At 35.3% G+C, this 18,181-nt stretch overlaps 3 protein-coding genes across 4 annotated transcripts; all 3 read left to right on the top strand.

Annotated features, from left to right (window-relative positions):
• The first annotated feature begins 1,368 nt into the window (after positions 1–1,368).
• LOC145562083 (protein NRT1/ PTR FAMILY 8.3-like) lies at positions 1,369–5,373 on the top strand. Of its 2 annotated transcripts, none has more exons than XM_081622256.1 (5): positions 1,369–1,622; positions 2,831–2,936; positions 3,056–3,273; positions 3,692–4,248; positions 4,489–5,373. In XM_081622256.1, the coding sequence occupies exons 1-5, from the start codon at positions 1,572–1,574 to the stop codon at positions 5,270–5,272; spliced, it is 1,716 nt and encodes a 571-aa protein (XP_081478382.1). In that variant the 5' UTR covers positions 1,369–1,571; the 3' UTR covers positions 5,273–5,373. The 2 variants fall into 2 exon arrangements, with proteins under 2 accessions (XP_081478382.1, XP_081478383.1); XM_081622257.1 differs by lacking the exon at positions 1,369–1,622 and adding an exon at positions 1,909–2,399.
• Positions 5,374–6,550: 1,177 nt separating this feature from the next.
• Positions 6,551–7,811, top strand: LOC145563319 (fasciclin-like arabinogalactan protein 21). Its single transcript, XM_081623761.1, has one exon. The coding sequence runs from the start codon at positions 6,551–6,553 to the stop codon at positions 7,793–7,795; it is 1,245 nt and encodes a 414-aa protein (XP_081479887.1). The 3' UTR covers positions 7,796–7,811.
• A 2,042-nt stretch (positions 7,812–9,853) lies between these two features.
• On the top strand, positions 9,854–15,094 carry LOC145562084 (NADH dehydrogenase [ubiquinone] 1 beta subcomplex subunit 7-like). The gene is made up of 2 exons (XM_081622258.1): positions 9,854–10,270; positions 14,786–15,094. Exon 1 carries the CDS (start codon positions 9,956–9,958, stop codon positions 10,247–10,249), a length of 294 nt encoding a protein of 97 aa, XP_081478384.1. The 5' UTR covers positions 9,854–9,955; the 3' UTR covers positions 10,250–10,270; positions 14,786–15,094.
• The last annotated feature ends 3,087 nt before the right edge of the window (positions 15,095–18,181 follow it).

Here is an 18,181-nt window from a genome sequence, read left to right on the forward strand (position 1 = left end):
TGTTACGTAAAACAATAATTCATCCCTTTCTCAATTAGGGGCGTGGGGCGGGGTTGTCAAGTTGCTTTCTCACCTCCATGTCAAAACAAATCTAATCAAATTACTTCGTATGTAAAACGTTCATGTTCCAATTTTAGAGCACTCACATAGTCACATACGTAAGTGTTATCATGACTATTTGATAAACCATTGGGTAATTCCGTAAAAAAAAATCCTAACGACAGAGACATAACCATAAATCACATCGCTTTCGGCCCGGGTAGCCTTTTGAGAGGGGAAGAAGAGGATACTTCAACTAGACCCTAAGGGGGCGTTTGGTTTACGAAATATAGGTATGAGGTATGGGTTTAGAATGACTAAAACCCATACCATATGTTTGGTTGACAAAAATATGAATTTCAAACCCATACCTCAAACCCATGAGGTATGGGGTTTAGAAACCTTGGGGGGAGGTGGGTTTGGCTCATTCCATTCCCTTAGGTATCAAATAAAAGGAGAGAATAGTGAGATATTCCATTCCAGAATTAAACCAAACACATGGTATTAAGTATCAAGTTCCAACCCGATACCACCTTATCCCCATTCCTGATTCCAACCCCATACCACTTTGTGAACCAAACGCCCCCTAAGTTTTCGTCTTTTGTTAACCCCTCTTTTCTCTCTTTTGGTAAGAAGATAATACATCTTATTCTAAACGAAAGTTACTAAAGCTAAACGCAATAAACTGTGCAATTATCATGCCCTTTTTTTCAATCCACACATTTTTTTTTCGTCTTTTAGACTTTATTTTAATAGGCCATCTTAGATTTTAATGTTAAATATCATGCAAGTCAATGTCACAAATTGCTCCACACGTCATATCATGACTTTATGTCATTTGTTATTTAATAAAAAATAAGCTACTATAACTGCCAGTTGCCAAATATTAATGTTTTATGTATTATAGTACTAACTAGCCTTCTGACCCGTTCGATGCACGGGTTGTTACTCAGGTTATTTTTCTTGAAAAGTGTCGGTATTGTTGTGGACGGAATTAGGTTAGATATATATATATATATAGATATTGTAGGGCATGAAATGACATACTGGTTTAAGTTATATTTAAGTTTAGGAGATGAAAAGACTATTTTATTGTTAATGTAATGTAATGAACACTAATTAGTTTAACTTTAATTAATTATGTTGAATATGAAACACTTAATTTTCTTACTTAAAATTGTAAGTTTTAGAATACATAAAGATTAAAGACTCAAACATTTTTTATATATTTTGTTTTTATATTAAAATGGGAATTTAAAAAGAAAAGATTAAGAGAGGTGACATGTGGCATATGGGTGATTATGGTGACATGTGGCTAAGTATAGATTGTGGTTTGTGTTTTTAAATACTAATAAGTATAGAAGTATAGATTAATTTATATTAATTATACAGTAGAATTTGAGAACGTCAATGTTTTTTTAAAGTAATTTAAACTCAAGCTATGGTGGATACAACATTGAAGGCAAAGTGGATTAAGAAAGTAATTACAAGGTTTAGAGAGAGAAAGAAGACATTAGCAGGTTGCTTAAGAAATGGGTACTCTTGATGATCAGCTACTTCTTATGGAAGATGCACGTCTTCAGGTATTTTTACTCTCCTGTGTTTTTTACTCTTTGATTTACCTCTTTCTTTGTTGAATTTCCATACTTGGTTTTTGATTATGTCTTAAAATTGTTGTTTGTTTGGAAATCGGTGTTTTAGATGCAGTGTTGGTTCTATTACTTATCTATGTAGCACAGAAACGACTCGGGTTTCTTGCTGGGGGGTGTCTAGCTTAACATCATTGTAGGAGGATTATGTTTGTTTATTGAAATTTTTGTTTAGATATTATGGATAAGATATGGGGGTGGGATTTTGCTTAAGCTAGATTATAAAGATATGGTTTTTGCAGTATCCAAGATAATTTATTCTTATAAGCATAAAGTAATCATTTTATTTTCTTTATTCGCCGTTATAAGTACTTCCTCTGTCCTTAATTGTTTGCTCTCAAGCCATCTTTTTCTTCAATATTATTTGGTTGAGTGGAGTTGATGGATACGAGGCAAACGTGGTCGAGCCAATTGTGTTGTATGTGGTCCCCATGATCAAAACCGGAAATGGAGCAATTTTGTAGAACGGTCTTAAAAATGGAATATTGAGTTCTGAGTTCTGACTACCTCAAGTTCAAGAAGATGGGTACTCTTGAGTCTTGCTAATCAGCTACTGCTTTTGGAATATTGATTTAGTTTCCGTAGGACTATTGGCCTGAATTCTGACTGGCTCATGTTCATGCCAGGCAAAATTTTGCGTGAGATGGCCTTGTCAACCCAATTGTCCAAATCTCATACGCTGCCTGCATCCGATTATAAATTATTTCAGTTGTATGGCTCATGTCTTATGCAAAACTCACTCTTATACTTCCTTGCATTAAGCTAAATGAGTCAGTGAGACATTTGACTTGTAGAATTCTTGGGTTTTTTTGTTTCAGCAAGAATGAATTCTGAAGCATGTATCAATCTTAATCCTGTTAGATAAAGTTATTAGTCCTTTGAAAAGTGTTAATCTAGTAGACAACTTGGACGGCCAAATTACTGAACTGGTAATCAGGAGTTATTTATGTATGCTTCTTATGCCTGCTAGCCAATAGCCATTGACAATTGCAGCTGATAAGCTGAGATTTCTTTTGATATCTACTTTGTTCAAGTTGACACCAGTATCAACTGAAAAATATCCATTGTTTAGAGTCTTGGTAATGCTTTGCAGATTTGAAGGACTACTTCTCTGCTCCTGATCTGTATATATATCTTTGTAGGAGGAGCATTGTAATTTAACCACTGGAGACGGCTCACTAGATTTTTCAGGGAAGCCTGTCCTCAAGAGCAAAACTGGAAATTGGAGAGCCTGCATTTTCATTCTTGGTGTGTTGGACTGCAGAATGCTAGTATTTGTGCAACATTAAATATGTTTTTATGAATGCTCTAATTACAAGTCCTAACCGTTTAACCCTCCCCTGCCTCCTTTCTCCTTCTATGCACAGGTAATGAGGTCTGTGAACGTCTTGCCTTCTATGGTGTCAATACAAATTTGGTTAGCTATCTCACCAAAAAATTGCATGAAGGAAATGTCTCCGCTGCAAAGATGGTCTCCACCTGGTCAGGCACATGTTACATAACACCTCTTATTGGAGCTTTCTTGGCTGATGCATATTGGGGAAAATATTGGACGATTGCTGTGTTCTCCATGATTCATTTCCTCGTAATTTTTTGATTTTTTCTTGTCCACTCTACTTTTTCTGCATGTTAGGCTAAAACTGATGAGATCATTGAATATTCTTCATCAATTTTATCCTATTGACTGCTATGTGCATTTGCTATCATGCATCGTAGTGGCAGTATCAAATTACAATGATACTCCCTTTGTCCCTAAAGTAAGCTCAACATCTTTTTGGCAGATATCAAGGAGAAAGGGTGGTGAGGGGCCCAATTTTAAAGAAAAAAATAAAGAGGAAAATCTTAATGAATTGGAATGCCAACTTCTTTGTGGAATTTCAGAAACTACAAGATGTTAACTTCTTTTAGGGATGGAGGAATAAAAGACACGTCCAACCCCCGCCCCCTTCCTTATATCTCTATTAAGTCCCTCTTTCTCATGCATACTGTTCTTACGTTTGTAGGGGATGTCTACTCTGACCCTATCTGCATCAGTTCCGATGTTTAAGCCTGCTGAATGTGAGGGTTCCATTTGCCCTTCAGCTACACCATCACAGTATGCAATATTATATGCAGGGCTTTATTTAGTTTCACTAGGAATGGGTGGGATTAAGCCATGTATCTCTTCGTTTGGTGCTGACCAGTTTGATGATACGGACCCTACTGAGAGGGTACAGAAGGCATCTTTTTTCAATTGGTTTTATTTTGCTATCAGCATTGGTTGTCTTATGGCAAGTACTGTAATTGTTTGGATACAAGAAAATGTCGGATGGGGCATAGGGTTCGGAATTCCTGCCTTATTCATGGTTGTTTCTATTGTATTTTTCTTTTGCGGAACTCCACTCTACCGGTTTCAAAGTCCAGGTGGTAGTCCATTAACAAGGATATGCCAGGTTGTAGTTGCATCAGTGTTGAAATTCGAGTTGGAGGTTCCACAAGATAGTAGTCTTCTGTATGAGACTTCAGACACACATTCAGCAATTGAAGGAAGTCGAAAGCTGAAGCACACTGAAGAAATGAAGTAATTTTCTCATCACTTGCATCTTTTAGCTTTCTTATTATTTATGTATCACCAATTTCCTTTGATAGTATCAAATCTTAAAAGTTATAGAGAAAATATAGATAAGCTTAAAGGATTGTTTTTATATAATTTAACAAGTCTGAATTGTCTGATTCAAAGGTCTCCTTCCCATCTTGCTCTTGCATATCTGTAGTATGTAATATGCCTCTGTGCGATTAAACATACCGTGCATCTCTGCAGGTTCCTGGATAAAGCAGCTTGTTTGTCAGCTACTGAAATGAAAACGGAGGACTTCTCCAACAGTTGGAGATTGTGTACAGTAACACAGGTTGAAGAGCTAAAGGTGTTGATCCGTATGGTCCCTATATGGGCAACTGCAATTGTCTTTTCAGCAGTGTATGAACAAATGTCGACTACTTTCATCGAGCAAGGAATGGTCATGGACAGAGCAGTAGGATCCTTTACAGTCCCAGCAGCCTCCTTGGCAACTTTCAGTATAATGAGCATCATTTTTTGGGTCCCTTTTTATGATAAGATTCTTGTACCTGTAGCCAGGAAGTTTTCAGGCAAACCAAAGGGTTTCTCCGAGCTGCAAAGAATGGGTATCGGCCAAGTCATCTCCATTTTCTGTATGCTAGCTGCCGGTATAGTTGAGATCAGACGTCTAGCAGGCCCAGTTAGCATCTTCTGGCAAATACCTCAGTACTTCCTGATGGGGGCTGCAGAGATATTCTTCTACATTGGTAAGATGGAGTTCTTCTATGATCAATCACCCGATGCCATGAGAAGTTTGTGCACTGCATTCTCACTCTTAACGTCTTCATTGGGAAGTTACTTGAACTCGCTTGTCCTAACAATCGTGACAGCCATCACAACTGCTGGGGGGAAACCCGGGTGGATACCTGATAATCTAGACAAGGGCCAGCTTTATAATTATTTCTTTCTATGGGCTGTTCTTAGCTTGTTGAACCTGTTGGTGTACTTCTTCTGTGCCATGAAGTATAAACAGAAAAGGGCTTCATAGGAATTCTGCATATAGTGATTGTGAAATTGTAAATATTCAAGTATGTTGCAAATTTGTGATGCTAAAAACTCTCAAATTTTCAAATCTCAGCAAGTTTTTAATTTCTGAGTGAATCAAAATGATTGGTGGTGAGACTGGTAACTCTCAAAAAAAAAAAATTGAGATGAATTTTACAGAATATGCAAGTATTATTTATATTATCATTTTCATATTTGCTCCAACTTGTCCTTTTCCCCTTTACCTTTAATTTACAAGTGCTTCGTGCAAGGTAACTGTTCTATTAAAGCGCAGACGAGGGCAAAAATACAACAATGAATTTTAACTTTTTTTACATTTTGTTATTTTACATAATAATAACTATAAGGTCATTAACTTTTGGTCCATACATTAGTTCGAATTTCCTTTTTTGTTTCTTCAAAATGTTCTTAGGGTCATTTTACCTATCTTGATAGTGCGATTTATGTAGCATTCGGGAAAAAAAAAAAAAAAATAGTGCGATTCATGTTAACAATTTCATGAATGACTAACCTCATATAATGGAGGTATTCAAAATGCGAAAATTTTTGGATACTCAAAGAGTAACCCTTGGCTGAGATTGATCCTAGTTTCACAATTGAAACCATAGTAAATTTCACAATTTATATAAAAAACAATTGAACATATGAAAAAGTGTTTGTATATACATACATATCTACGTATACAATTGTAATATGAATTTTTATTTGAAAAATAATATATGAAGAGTATACATGATGTATTGATGGTAAATTTGTATGTTAAATTAGTTTGAAAATTGTAATATAAGTACAATCAAATACCTTAAAAGTATATATAGCGACAATAGCGTACAACTTTTTTATCGACACTCATAGGTTTCTATATCGATACAATTTCAATTGTTATTCCGTATAATTTGTTGACATCGTAATAACTATTGTTATACGAATAGTAAATTAAAAATAATTATAGAGTAGTATAAAATTTTGTAAAAAATAATTTTTTAAAATTAAATAAAATTATGGTACTCATTAATACGAGTGTGTAATACATGAAGGGAAAAAAAATACTATAAATCCCAAATGGATAAAACTAGGAACGAAAGTTCTGGAAAGAGAAAGGACATTTCTATTTCTGAATGAATCCATTTTCGCGCCTATATATACCGCCACCATAACCGTCACCTGAATCCACACTCCCACCATTTCCTCATTCTTACAACTCAAACCCTTTTCTCTCTCTCTAGAAAACTTTCTCTGTCCTCCTTTGAAGCTCTCGACAATGGCGTCTCAATTTCAGGTCGTCATCTTCCTCTTCGCAATTCTCACCTCTGTTTCACTCACTTCCGCCATTGATACAACCTCCTCCACCTTCACATTCTCATCATCTTCCTCCTCACCATCACCTTCTTCGCCGCCATTTCCGTACTCCTCCTCCGAAGCTCTGAACCAACCTCAGTTTCTCTCTCCTCTCACCACCATCAGCAAGATCCTCAGCGATCTCGGCTTCCACGAGCTCGCAACAGCTTCACACTCGCTCTCTCTCTCCTCCGCCTCACACCTCCCGTGGCTCGGACCTATCACAATCTTCGCTCCGGTGGACTCCTCTGTTCGCACCTGTCCTTCGTGCTCGCTCGCTCTGCTTCTGCAAGAGCACACCGTCTCAGGTTTATACCCTAGCGATTACCTCAATCGCCTCATTTTCGGCACGAAAATCGAGACGATTCTCCCCGGCCGCTGCCTCACCGTCACCTCCGCCGCCAACGCCACCGCAATCTTCATTAGCGGCGCTCAGATCACTCGTCCGAACCTCTACATTGGCGAACACGTCATCATCCATGGCCTCCAAGGCTTCATCTCTCACGTCTCACCGTACTCCTGCTCAATGGACAAGATGACGTCACTCAATCTTCCTCATCCTAACCCTGCCATGGCGCTCAACCGCGTGATGCTCGCGGAGGCGATGATTCGTCTCCGAGTGAGCGGTTACAGCGTCCTCGCACTTGCGATGCATATCAAGTACGCTGAGCTTGTAACTCTTCACAACATGACGATCTTCGCCGTCGACGACTCCACTATCTTCCACGGCGGCCACTCCTACGTTCACAGCATCCGATTCCACATAATCCCTAACCAAATGCTAAAACTCGCCGACCTCGAATCTCTCCCAGTGTCGACGGTTTTTCCGACGCTAGAATCCGGCGAAACTCTCACAATCACCACCCCTGGCGGCGGCGGTGTGATGTCTCCGGTAAGAATCAACTACATCAAAATCAAGTACCCTAATCTAATCTACAATTCCAAGCTTGTTATTCATGGACTCGCTTCTCCTTTTCCTCACCTCCGACGATCGATTGCTGTTAGTACTGGACGGTCAGGATTTTATCCGATTACAAGTGGTGAGTATGGATCTGGTGTGGGAGATTCCACTTCTGTTGATGTGCGTCAATCTAGTGAGCCTGCTGCTCCTTCTCCTGTGATGAAATCAGTTGTTGAGATGATTGATGATATTCATCAAGGTCTGTGATCTGTTCATCTTCTTAGTCCACTAAACTTGATGTACTAGGTCTATTTTCTGTTAATTGCTGTTTTAGCCTGATTTTAGGGTTACTAATAATCTTAGTTTTTAGTCTGAAATGAGTGTGAACATTGGATGTAATTAGATTTCTAGTTGAAGAAATCTGTAGTTAAATTTTGATAGTAATGAAGATTTGATTTGGTAGAATAATTTTTGTACTCTGTTCTTATCTATGCAACTCTGTTAATTACTCTGTTTTAAGCACTGATTAGCAAATGGTTTAATGAAGGTTGGCTAAATATGAAAATAATGGAATTGTGACATTTACAACAGAATTTGTGTGGTTTGTTAAGCTGTTATGAGTAAAACAAAGGATTGATGGCAAGGATAACAGATTCTTGTTAGTATTTGGTGTGCTAAATCCTAAATATTGTTAGTATTATTTGGTGTGCTAAATCCTAAATGGACCTTAAAGTTCAGCTATTCCCAGAAGTTAAACATCTCAGCTTTGTTAATTAGCTCAAACTTGTTGCCCAAATGCAAAAGGAGGCAACCGAAGAAATGTATGTATATGGTACCATTTTGACAAAAGCAGAGACAAGTTCCTAATGTGAATTATATGGAAGAGAAGGAATAGTTGGGAGGGTTAATAACCAATTATGATACAAGTCCCCTTACTCAAGCCTTTTAAGAAAGTTAATCGTATTGAAATTAGATTCCATAACCTTTATGATTTCTATATATACTGAGAGAATATACCTAATTTACGTACTTCGTATGTTTTTACTATTGATTTATGATTGATCTTCAATCTTCATTTAATAGATTTGATACGAGAATTAACAACACATTTTGGTTTTATCTTTTATCTAATTGTCATGAATATGTTAATTGCCCTTGAAATTAGATGTGATACAAGTCACCTTACTCAAACCTTTTACAAAAATTAATCGTATTAAAACTAAATGTGATTACGGTTTTTTTTTGGGGACCCATTGGAATCTTAATCTACTTTTATAATTGATATTTTATCAACTTGATATGAGAATTATTGTGTTTATTGTGCCTTGATCATAGCATTCTATGTCTCTATGATAACAACACATATCTGGTAATCGTCATGAAAGTGTTTATTGTGCCTTGATGATAGCATTTTATGATCGCCTTCTAGTATCAATGGTTTGAATTAGCTTTATCATGAAACACTTATTCATGTTGAGCTCTCATAATCTTTGATGATTTTGTCAAGCTTTATGAACCTCATCCCACAAGAAAACGTGAGCTAGGTGTTCTCTCTATTATGTGAGACAAATTGTTCTACAATGATCAATTATCTAGATGGATGTTAAGTTGTTAACATTCTATTTAGTCTTCTGTTTTACGCCGAGTAATTACTTCACTTCACGAATTAAAATGTCAACTATCCAAATAGAAAGATAATAAACTTGTACATTGTTGCAACGTGAAATCGAAACATTCACAATAATGCTTTGAAAAAAAAAACAATCACAATAATGCCACTCGATAGACGTCCAACGTTTATATGGAGTATAGATGATAATTCCGAACTAACTTATGTCCTATGTAGCCATGTAGGCATTCACTATTTAACACAATATGAAAGACGTCTGCCATTAATACAGATGATAAACTTGGACCGGCTTATGTCATATGTAGGCATTTTTTTTTTTAACACAAATTGATAGATGCCTAACTTTTATATAGATGATATACTCGGGCCGATTTATGTTATTGTAGGCATTCACTTTCCAGCGTGTTTTTTGTATAGTTAGTCACATTGTATGGTCAGCTGACACACACCAAAACATTGACCGAGTAATCCCTAATCGAGTAATCTTGAATTCTTGATCAGTTGAATTACCCCTTACCGATCAAATAACCCTACCACACCGGCACATGACGTGGTCAGCCACATAAGAAACTTTTTTTTTTTCTTTTTTTTAAAAAAACTTTGTGTTCTTTTTATTTTTTTAACACAAAATAACATTGAAGTTCTTTAGAATTTTATTTCCCAAATCTTTCAAAAAAGAATTTTATTTCCCAAAAAAAAAAAAAAAAAAATCTATCGGCATTGTTTCTCCGTATTTGCTAACACTAAAGAAGCCGCAAGCTAAAGAGAGAGAAAAAGAAAGAGGAGAGAGAGAGAAAATGGAGGTTCCAGGTTCATCGAAGAAGATGATTGCAACCCAACAAGAAATGGTTGAAAACAAGGTTCCAATCCCTTACAGAGATCAATGCGCACATCTTCTGATCCCTCTCAACAAATGCAGACAATCCGAGTTTTACCTTCCATGGAAATGCGAAGATGAGCGCCATGTTTATGAGAAGTGTGAGTATGAACTCGTCATGGAGCGTATGCTTCTTGCCCAGAAACTTCGCGAAGGCCAGAAGAATCAACAGGAACAATCCATCCCTCTTATTCCCAAAACTGCTAATGCTTAATTCTTCTTCATTTTTGATTGGGTATGTTTCTGATCGTCTCTTTTTGATTTGATTTTAGTTTTTGGAATTTGCTTGTTTTTGATTGTTTTTGCTAGATTAGGGTTTTTATTTTGCGTGTTCTTGTTGATTAGATCGATTTGAGTTTTGGGTGACTTCGTCAATTAGGTTAAATGTCTCATTTGGTGTCAATTTAGGGTTTTCAATGTTATTGTATTAATTATGCTAATTCTAGGGTTTTGTTCTGTTGTTATGATCTGATTAGGTGTTTCTGGTAGCAAGATGAATTTTCAATGGCTATTGTTTTAGTTATTCTAAACTCTGCATTTCTATTTGGTACAAGAGGATCGAATCGTATTGAATTGCTTGTCAGTTGTCATGAAATATGCATTTGCTTCGACGCTGTTATCCAGCCTCTGTTGATTTTTTTAGTTTTTGTAATAATTTGAATGATTTGATGGACCTAGAATTTGGCAGGGTTGTTAACTGATCAAAATTTAGTTGAATTTGATATTCCCTTTCTGCACGGTTAATTTTCGCTGACATACCTATTAGTGTTGGATAGTTGAAGACAATTGAAAGCATGATGTATGGGAAACTATAGTACTTGGCGTTTCAAAAGTTACCCAGATGAATTTGCCATATGTGTTGCATATGGAGAATTATATCAAAGCTCACTTCCAAACTGTCTCGTTCTTGTTTTAAGTTTGTATAATTGGGCGTGTTTCCAACCGTAGGGGAATAGGGGATGGGAAAAAAGAAAGGGAAGAGTGAAGAATGTCAATTTTAATGGATATCTGTTTGTGAAAACCTAGACCAATCATGCCCGTGTTAAGTTGACAGATATATCAAAGATCTGATTTCTGTAGCATCAATTGATGAAAAAGAAAAATTATAGGTATAACTTGGGGCTTTTGTTCGCTGAGAAGCTAAGAATTTCTCCTAATGCATTTATCTACTTCTTGTGCTCACTCAAAAATGCCAGGGGGAAAAACAGAATAGAGCGGTGATAGGGAAGCTATGTTTTCCAGCCCAATGAAATTTGTTTAGTTTACAATTTTATGTCATTTACCTTAGGTACCTCTTCTTTAGCATTTTTTAAAATTTTTCTTAACCTACGGAAATTATTAAGCTGCCAAAGGCCAAAGAAAGGAGGCAAATAGAAGGTGATGTGAGCTGAAGTTTGCTGTGGGTAAATTGTAAATGTCTATAGAAATAATTTGTTGTGGAACCCTGCAAACAATATGGATGATGGAATTTTATCAAATTAGAAACAACAAATTTTCTGGATGACTCATATCATTTTTTTTTTCACGAAATTCCAAGTAACAGCTCTTTTTCTACCTTTGTCCATTTAAAAAACAGAATTTGTGTCCAAAATGGGTTTGCCATGTAAAATAGTAGAATTGGGGAACCAGAATGGTGCTATTTTGTCATTTCTGTACAGTACTTCAGCGTTCATCTAGAGATGAGGATAATATATAGAGTGGATATAAAAGTCTGTGTTAAGAATAGTTATGATTAAGGCTAGGAACCTAGGATACTAGATGTTATTGACTGTGAAACAACATAATTTCTTTATCAGGCTAGGAAGGAAAACTTTTTGGCTTTTCGCCAATATGGACTTGAGATGCCTCATGCCTGGGGTATATGTGTAGTGGTATTGTGGGAAAACTACTTTCTTTTTCATGCCAATTCTTGCTTCATTCTTGAGTAAATTCTCTGTTACAATGTGACTTGTTGCAATGTCGTAGTAACTTGGGTGAAGTGAAGTAAGAAGGTTAATGCATATATCATTTTTTGGAGTTAAGCCTTTTATTATGAAGTTGTGTAGTTTGATCAAGAATTTTCGAAGTAGTTTCTAAAAATAAGTAACTTCAAAGCAGCATTTAATTTGTTAAAAAGCAAAAGTAATGCCTTGTCTACTGATGATATGCATGTGTCATCCCACGGAGTCCTCCTTTTGTCAAGAATTGTTTTGGTTTGTACAAGAATTTCAAAGTCGCTACTATGGCAAACAAACAGTAAATATCTTGGACCATTGGGTTTGAGGGTGCCTTTCGACATTCGCTGGCAGTTAACTTTGAGAAGTTGAAGAGTCTGCTTATTGACATAATTAATGGTGCTGAACTCTTAAACCATTGGCGAATGCTTTTTGGCAATCTGTGCATTCTTGCATTTGTGCCCTTGTGTCTCATCCTCATTTTGGGCAGATCTTTTCTTCTAAAATTTTAACTTGTTAGGTAGACATGGCTGCAAGGAGAAAGCACATTTTTGTTTCTCATGACACTCTTGCTCCTTGGTCAGCCCATTTTTCTAAAATAATCATTGGTTGGATTGGTGTGATGGCTCTGATGAATAATTCAGTAATGTTCCCTAACTTAATGAAGTCAACAAGGATTCAATCAGTGAACTTTTTTATCTCTAGTTCAAATTAAATATAGTGAATAATATTAGTATCAAGTATAGTTTGTTCTGTGCTAGATTAAGGCTAAACTTTGGCATTTAGTAAACTTTGGCATACGATGCAGTTTAAGCATTTTAGGTAGTAGCCGTTTGGCCATTGAAATTAACATTTATGATAGTTGTGCTATTATTTACATAGTGACATCTGAGGTTTTGCATGAGTATTAGAGAAATTATTCTTTGACTAATTGGCAATTAATCTTAATTATTGATTATGTGTATGATTGAACTAGTGCAGCCTTCCTCATTCTGAAAATTCTTATATGCACCTAGGTGCTCCAGAGTTATGTGCACCCAAGTGTATTTTATTTTTATGTTTTTTTGCTGATTTCATGATTTGATATATTTTCGCATTTCTCAATTTTTAAACGAGTAAAACATATCAAATGAGCAAAAAATTACCCTAGAGAGGATCTACCTCTATTTACACCTGGGTGCGTAAAAGAATTTTTCCTCGGTTTGCTTGACATATGATATGACTTGTTTAGCCCGAAATTAGGTTTAGTACTGTAGTGAACTCAGTGTTATTGATCTGTTCATTTTTTGGGGGTGATTTAGTATTCACCTGTGAATGGCTTTTTAGGAAATTTGATCAATTGCTTGACGTATTCTGAAAATTGGTGGAGTACTGCAGTGTATTTATGTATTATTGATCTGTTCAACTTGGGGGGTGATTCAGTATTTAGAAAAGTTGTGAATGGTCTATTAGGAAAATTAATCATTTGCTTGACAACAATTGATCTCTTTGGGATACAGCAGAATTGACATGCGGTGTCGTGAAGAGAATGGAGGATTTACAGAATTGAACATGTCTATTAGCAGAATTGAGGAGTTGCAAAAGTGGATATTTTGATGCTGCCAGTTACCACATTTGGCATGTTTCTTTTCTGACAGTAATAGTCCCAACATTATCATAGATTGTGTATCTGCATTATATTAGATGAAGCTGATGAGATGTGAGATGATTTTGCTCTGAGCTGAGATATTACTTGCTAATTATGTAACTCCTTTGTGAATTAGTTTAAGTTCTGATTAAACCTTACATTTTCATACTTAGTCCTGCTTGGTGTGTATGCCTTTGGAAATGGACATAGTATAGGATTTTGGATGGTACTTCACCATGTGCTCTTAGATCGCTCCTTATTACTGGCAACTAGCTACACTTGTAATTAAGAGAGGGTTTTTTTTTGGGGGGGGGGGGGGGGGGGTGTAGTAGAAATATCTTCAAGGACAAAGATGTATTCATCAAATTCCTTCATATAGTACATTCATCAAAGAATGTATCCTCCTTTGCCCTGCTCTGGTTTGTAGTCAACATTGGTTCTGTTTGCTTCATGCCTCTAAAATATTTGTTGTGTTTTCTGTAATGGTTTGGAGTTACCATTAGTTTTAGCAAGTGAGTTGCAGTGACATCCTTTTAGATCATTAATTTTGTATCCTTTCTTCCCCTGTTCTCAAATCTTCTTTCTTCAACAGTAGTCTGTGTTGGAAAACTTTTGGATCATTGAAGTTGGCCATTCTTATTGATATTAGAGATTTTTTATTCTTTTTGTGGTTTATTGCTTCAGTTCTATCCGAAGAACTATGATATGGCTGCATGTTGCAGATGCAGATGCAGCGGTAGCCTTAACCTTAGTTTTCTTTGAAGATACCTTTTGAACCACTACTTCTGTCCAATATTAGTAGTCATGTATACTTGTATAGTTAACGGTGTCCTAAAAAGATGTCACATTACCTTAAATAGTGATGATTTGTCTTTGATTTTTTTATTACTCGTAGTAGTATTATTTATTTGCCTTTAAATAAAGTGATTGATAGAATATTGAAATAACTAGACTCATAGAGTTTTTTTAAGTTGGAGAAAATAAAAAGAACGAAAAGGTTATTTACTTATGAGATAAAACGTGTCAACAAAATCTAGATGGAAGAACATAATTTAGTGCACTAGTGATCTGATGCCTTGGTCTTTGCTTCAAGGCAGTAGCCCTTCTGGTCCAGTTTTTCTGGACCAACAATTATTGTATCTTGTGTTGTCTACTACATTCTTAATTGAATACTTGATCGTCTTTGCAGGTTGCTGAGTTCACTTTGATCATCATGCATGGCCTTCTTGGTTTGTTGTACTGCTTGGAATTGTTATCGTACTGGATTTGATAATCATCGTGAAAGTACTTTTATTTTCTCTCAATCCATGTTACAATAAGTTCATGTTTAACATGGTTTTTCAGAATTTTTTTTGAGTTGTATTCTTCTCTGGTTATAGTAATCAGTTTCATGGAACAGATTTGCAGACTATTAATCTCTGCTTGACTGTTATTGTGTAGAAAAAAAATTCTCTAAGCGGTGCTCGATTGTTTGGGCATAGTAATAAATTTATCTTGATGAACTATTGAAGTCCAAAAATTTCTGTGGTAAGTGCAAGTTTGAAGTTTCTACTTAAATTATCAGATCAGTTCCATGCTGGTGATGAGCTGCTAGCTATTTATTAACATCACAGAGCATTCTTTAGTCTGAGATTTTTGTATTGTCTGTCTTTCGTAATCAAGAATGTAGTTGGTTCCACAAAGTGTCCTTCATGCGAGTAGTAGCTGTCTCTTTCGCTTTCTTACCCCGCCCCATTTTATTAGCACCGTAGTGGCACATTTGATGTGTAATCTTAGCTTGCTATCTAGAAGTCAATTCTCTCAACAGTTGTACTTTTGATGGAGAGGAAAATTCTCTATTTTCTACTCTTGTAAATTGGATAAACTGGTTTGACATATTTGGCCCTTATTGGTAGCCTGAACTCGTAAGAATGACATGATTTTTCTCCAGATAGAGCTGCTTGACTACTCGAGTGCGTAGAGGCCTGTAAGAGGCGTGTTAAATTATAGTTGTATGTGTTTATCTAGGTGGGTTTGTGGCTTCGAGCATATACATCTCTTTTGGGTGTCAAAATTCGTCCTTTTCAATACAGTCCGGATTGCTAGCTCCCGTGTGGCACAATAACTACTTAAATCAGTTACAGGACATGTGACTTATGCGCGTTCTTTGACTCCCGAGTGTACTCTTAAGCTTAATAAGTACTCCCTCCATTCGAAAATAATCGTCAAGTCCGAAATGACAACTACGTTAATGGATATCAGATAGACTAACAAGACGTAGGTTGTGGGTTGGAGTGTTTGAGTTGTTGCCTATCAGTAGACGAATAAACGACAAGCTGATCAGCATCAGCTAAATAGATACATGAAAAGGAAGCAGATCAAATGAATGGATGGTAAAGTTTGGATTGAAGATGATATTCAGAAATCATGGACATTGCGAAAACATGCAAAATAACATAAGTTTGTGGTAAAGGTTAAACATGGGTGGGTCCAAAAATACCTGCACTAGAAAAGAAATTTCAAAATCCATGACTTTCAGAAATCATAACTTACTGGGAGAATTTTACATAAAATGTCATAGCCTAGTCATTTTCACTCTCATTATTATCCTTTTCAGGAGCTCTTTTTTGTCTATGAATTCTACTTGCAGTATATCTTTGCTTACTTATTATTACTGTAGATATTTGGATTATTTTGTTTTACTAATTGAATTGTAGTACTACTAGTAAAAGTATTACTCCTAATAGTCTACCTCAATAATAAATATTATGTCAGTCGCTTTGAAATTGCACAATACTCTATATGAAGTACTCCTGTACAAGAGAAAGGCTATTTTTAGAGAAATGTTAAATAATAGTGTTTCGGGTTGTCTGCTTGGTTTTCTTATCTTAAAAAAATGATATGTAGTATGTAAAGGTTAATATAAGTGTATACGTGTACAGTGCATAACACACTTATATGACAATTCAAAACTACACGCAATATGCTTTAAAGTCATGCTTGGCAAAAGTAATTGTTGTACCAATATATCAAATACTTCGTGTATTATTGTTGGTGAAATTCTCACTGTTAACACTTGTACTATACGGAAAGTCATTAATCAAAGCGATAAAAATAATTATTAACATGCATTAATGGTCATAATTATGCTATCTTCCTCGCTCTCAGAATATGTGAAAATAGTCCCCAAGTAGCTAGGGGATTTGGCATAGTAACACATATATAATTGGGATTACCTAACACTTAGAAAAACTTTTAACAAATCTTCTAGAAGTAAAACATTGTTCATTGAATGGAATTGTGAATCGTCTAGGTGTTTAAATGTTTTTAGTTGTGATGGCTAGTGACGTCATATACTTTACACAATTGGCAATCAACTAATGTATTCTTTATTTCTTTTCGCTTTATAAAATAGGGCTTTTGTTATTTTAATGCACACGTTGAGAATTTCACAATTTAGAAAAATTAAAATACTTTGTTATAGATATACTGGGTATATGTAAGACCAGGGGAATGTTTTTGTATTAGTTCTTTATTGCTCTTTCTAATCAAAATAATATATACACTGGTAATCTGAAATATTTAACACTAGATGATAATAAGCAAAGGAGGGAGGAATTTTTTACGAGAAACTAATTACTCGTAGTACATCATTTTTCTAAAATGAATTATATATTATGTGTGTTAATACTTAGCTTGTTAAACATGTAATAATAAATACATAGTATAAAACAAAGATGATTGAGAGCTTATTTCGTGTCAATATTGGTTGTAACTTGTTCGTTTGATCAACTTATTTTTCTTTTATTTATTTTAATTTTTTTTGAAAGATTGATCAACTTATATTGTAAGTACTTTGTGTTGGTTGTTTGAATTAGCTAGTACATGCATATACTCATATTTATCTATTTCTTATAAAGTGGCAATTTTTTTGTTTTTTTTTTTTTTTTTTTTTTGAGGCCAGCATGTATTATTTAATTATACATGTGTAAACTAGCACATAAGAAATAAAAGAGAAAAACCACAAGTCAATAAGAAATAATTAATAGGTTAAAAAACAATTACCAAACAAGTTGACTATGGATATATATACATCAAAATACGTAAAATTATTCATTAGTTGCATGAGCATGTTCAAAGCCCTTAAAACTTGTAATTAGGATATGTATATGTATTATGTAGGCCACCTATTTGTCTTCATCAAAAATTCTCTTTGGTTGGTAAGATTTTTTTTTATTCTTTTTAAAGGCATAATTTGATTTTATTTTCGTATTCATACTTGATCAATTTCTTCTTTCATGCATTCAATGCATGCTGATTTTTACACACACGTCAATTAAAAAAATAAGACAAGGTTATATATTTCAACGTTTTTTGATTGATTCATTAATTAAGCCGCTAATTTCAATTCATTGGACATGCAACTTGAACGTGTTGTTACGGTAAAAACAAATCTACGTACTACTACGTAAGTAAAGAGTGTTTAAGCAAACTTTTCGGCGGCCCCCCAAAGAATAATTTATTTTTAAATCAATTTGTATCATTGTTATTTAAGCTCACTTAAGCCTTATTATATTGGAGTAATATACTTAATGATTGAAATATA

Source organism: Chenopodium album, chromosome 10, assembly GCF_948465745.1.
Source record: "Chenopodium album chromosome 10, dcCheAlbu1.1, whole genome shotgun sequence".
Taxonomy (NCBI): domain Eukaryota; kingdom Viridiplantae; phylum Streptophyta; class Magnoliopsida; order Caryophyllales; family Amaranthaceae; genus Chenopodium; species Chenopodium album.

Excerpts from the sequence above, each read along its gene's own strand:
- LOC145562083 (XM_081622256.1), top strand. The coding sequence starts at position 1,572 with ATGGGTACTCTTGATGATCAGCTACTTCTTATGGAAGATGCACGTCTT. Across the intron at positions 1,623-2,830 it reads TGGAAGATGCACGTCTTCAG|GAGGAGCATTGTAATTTAAC; the intron begins GTATTTTTACTC and ends ATATCTTTGTAG. Across the intron at positions 3,274-3,691 it reads TCTCCATGATTCATTTCCTC|GGGATGTCTACTCTGACCCT; the intron begins GTAATTTTTTGA and ends TTACGTTTGTAG.
- LOC145563319 (XM_081623761.1), top strand. The coding sequence starts at position 6,551 with ATGGCGTCTCAATTTCAGGTCGTCATCTTCCTCTTCGCAATTCTCACC.
- LOC145562084 (XM_081622258.1), top strand. The coding sequence starts at position 9,956 with ATGGAGGTTCCAGGTTCATCGAAGAAGATGATTGCAACCCAACAAGAA.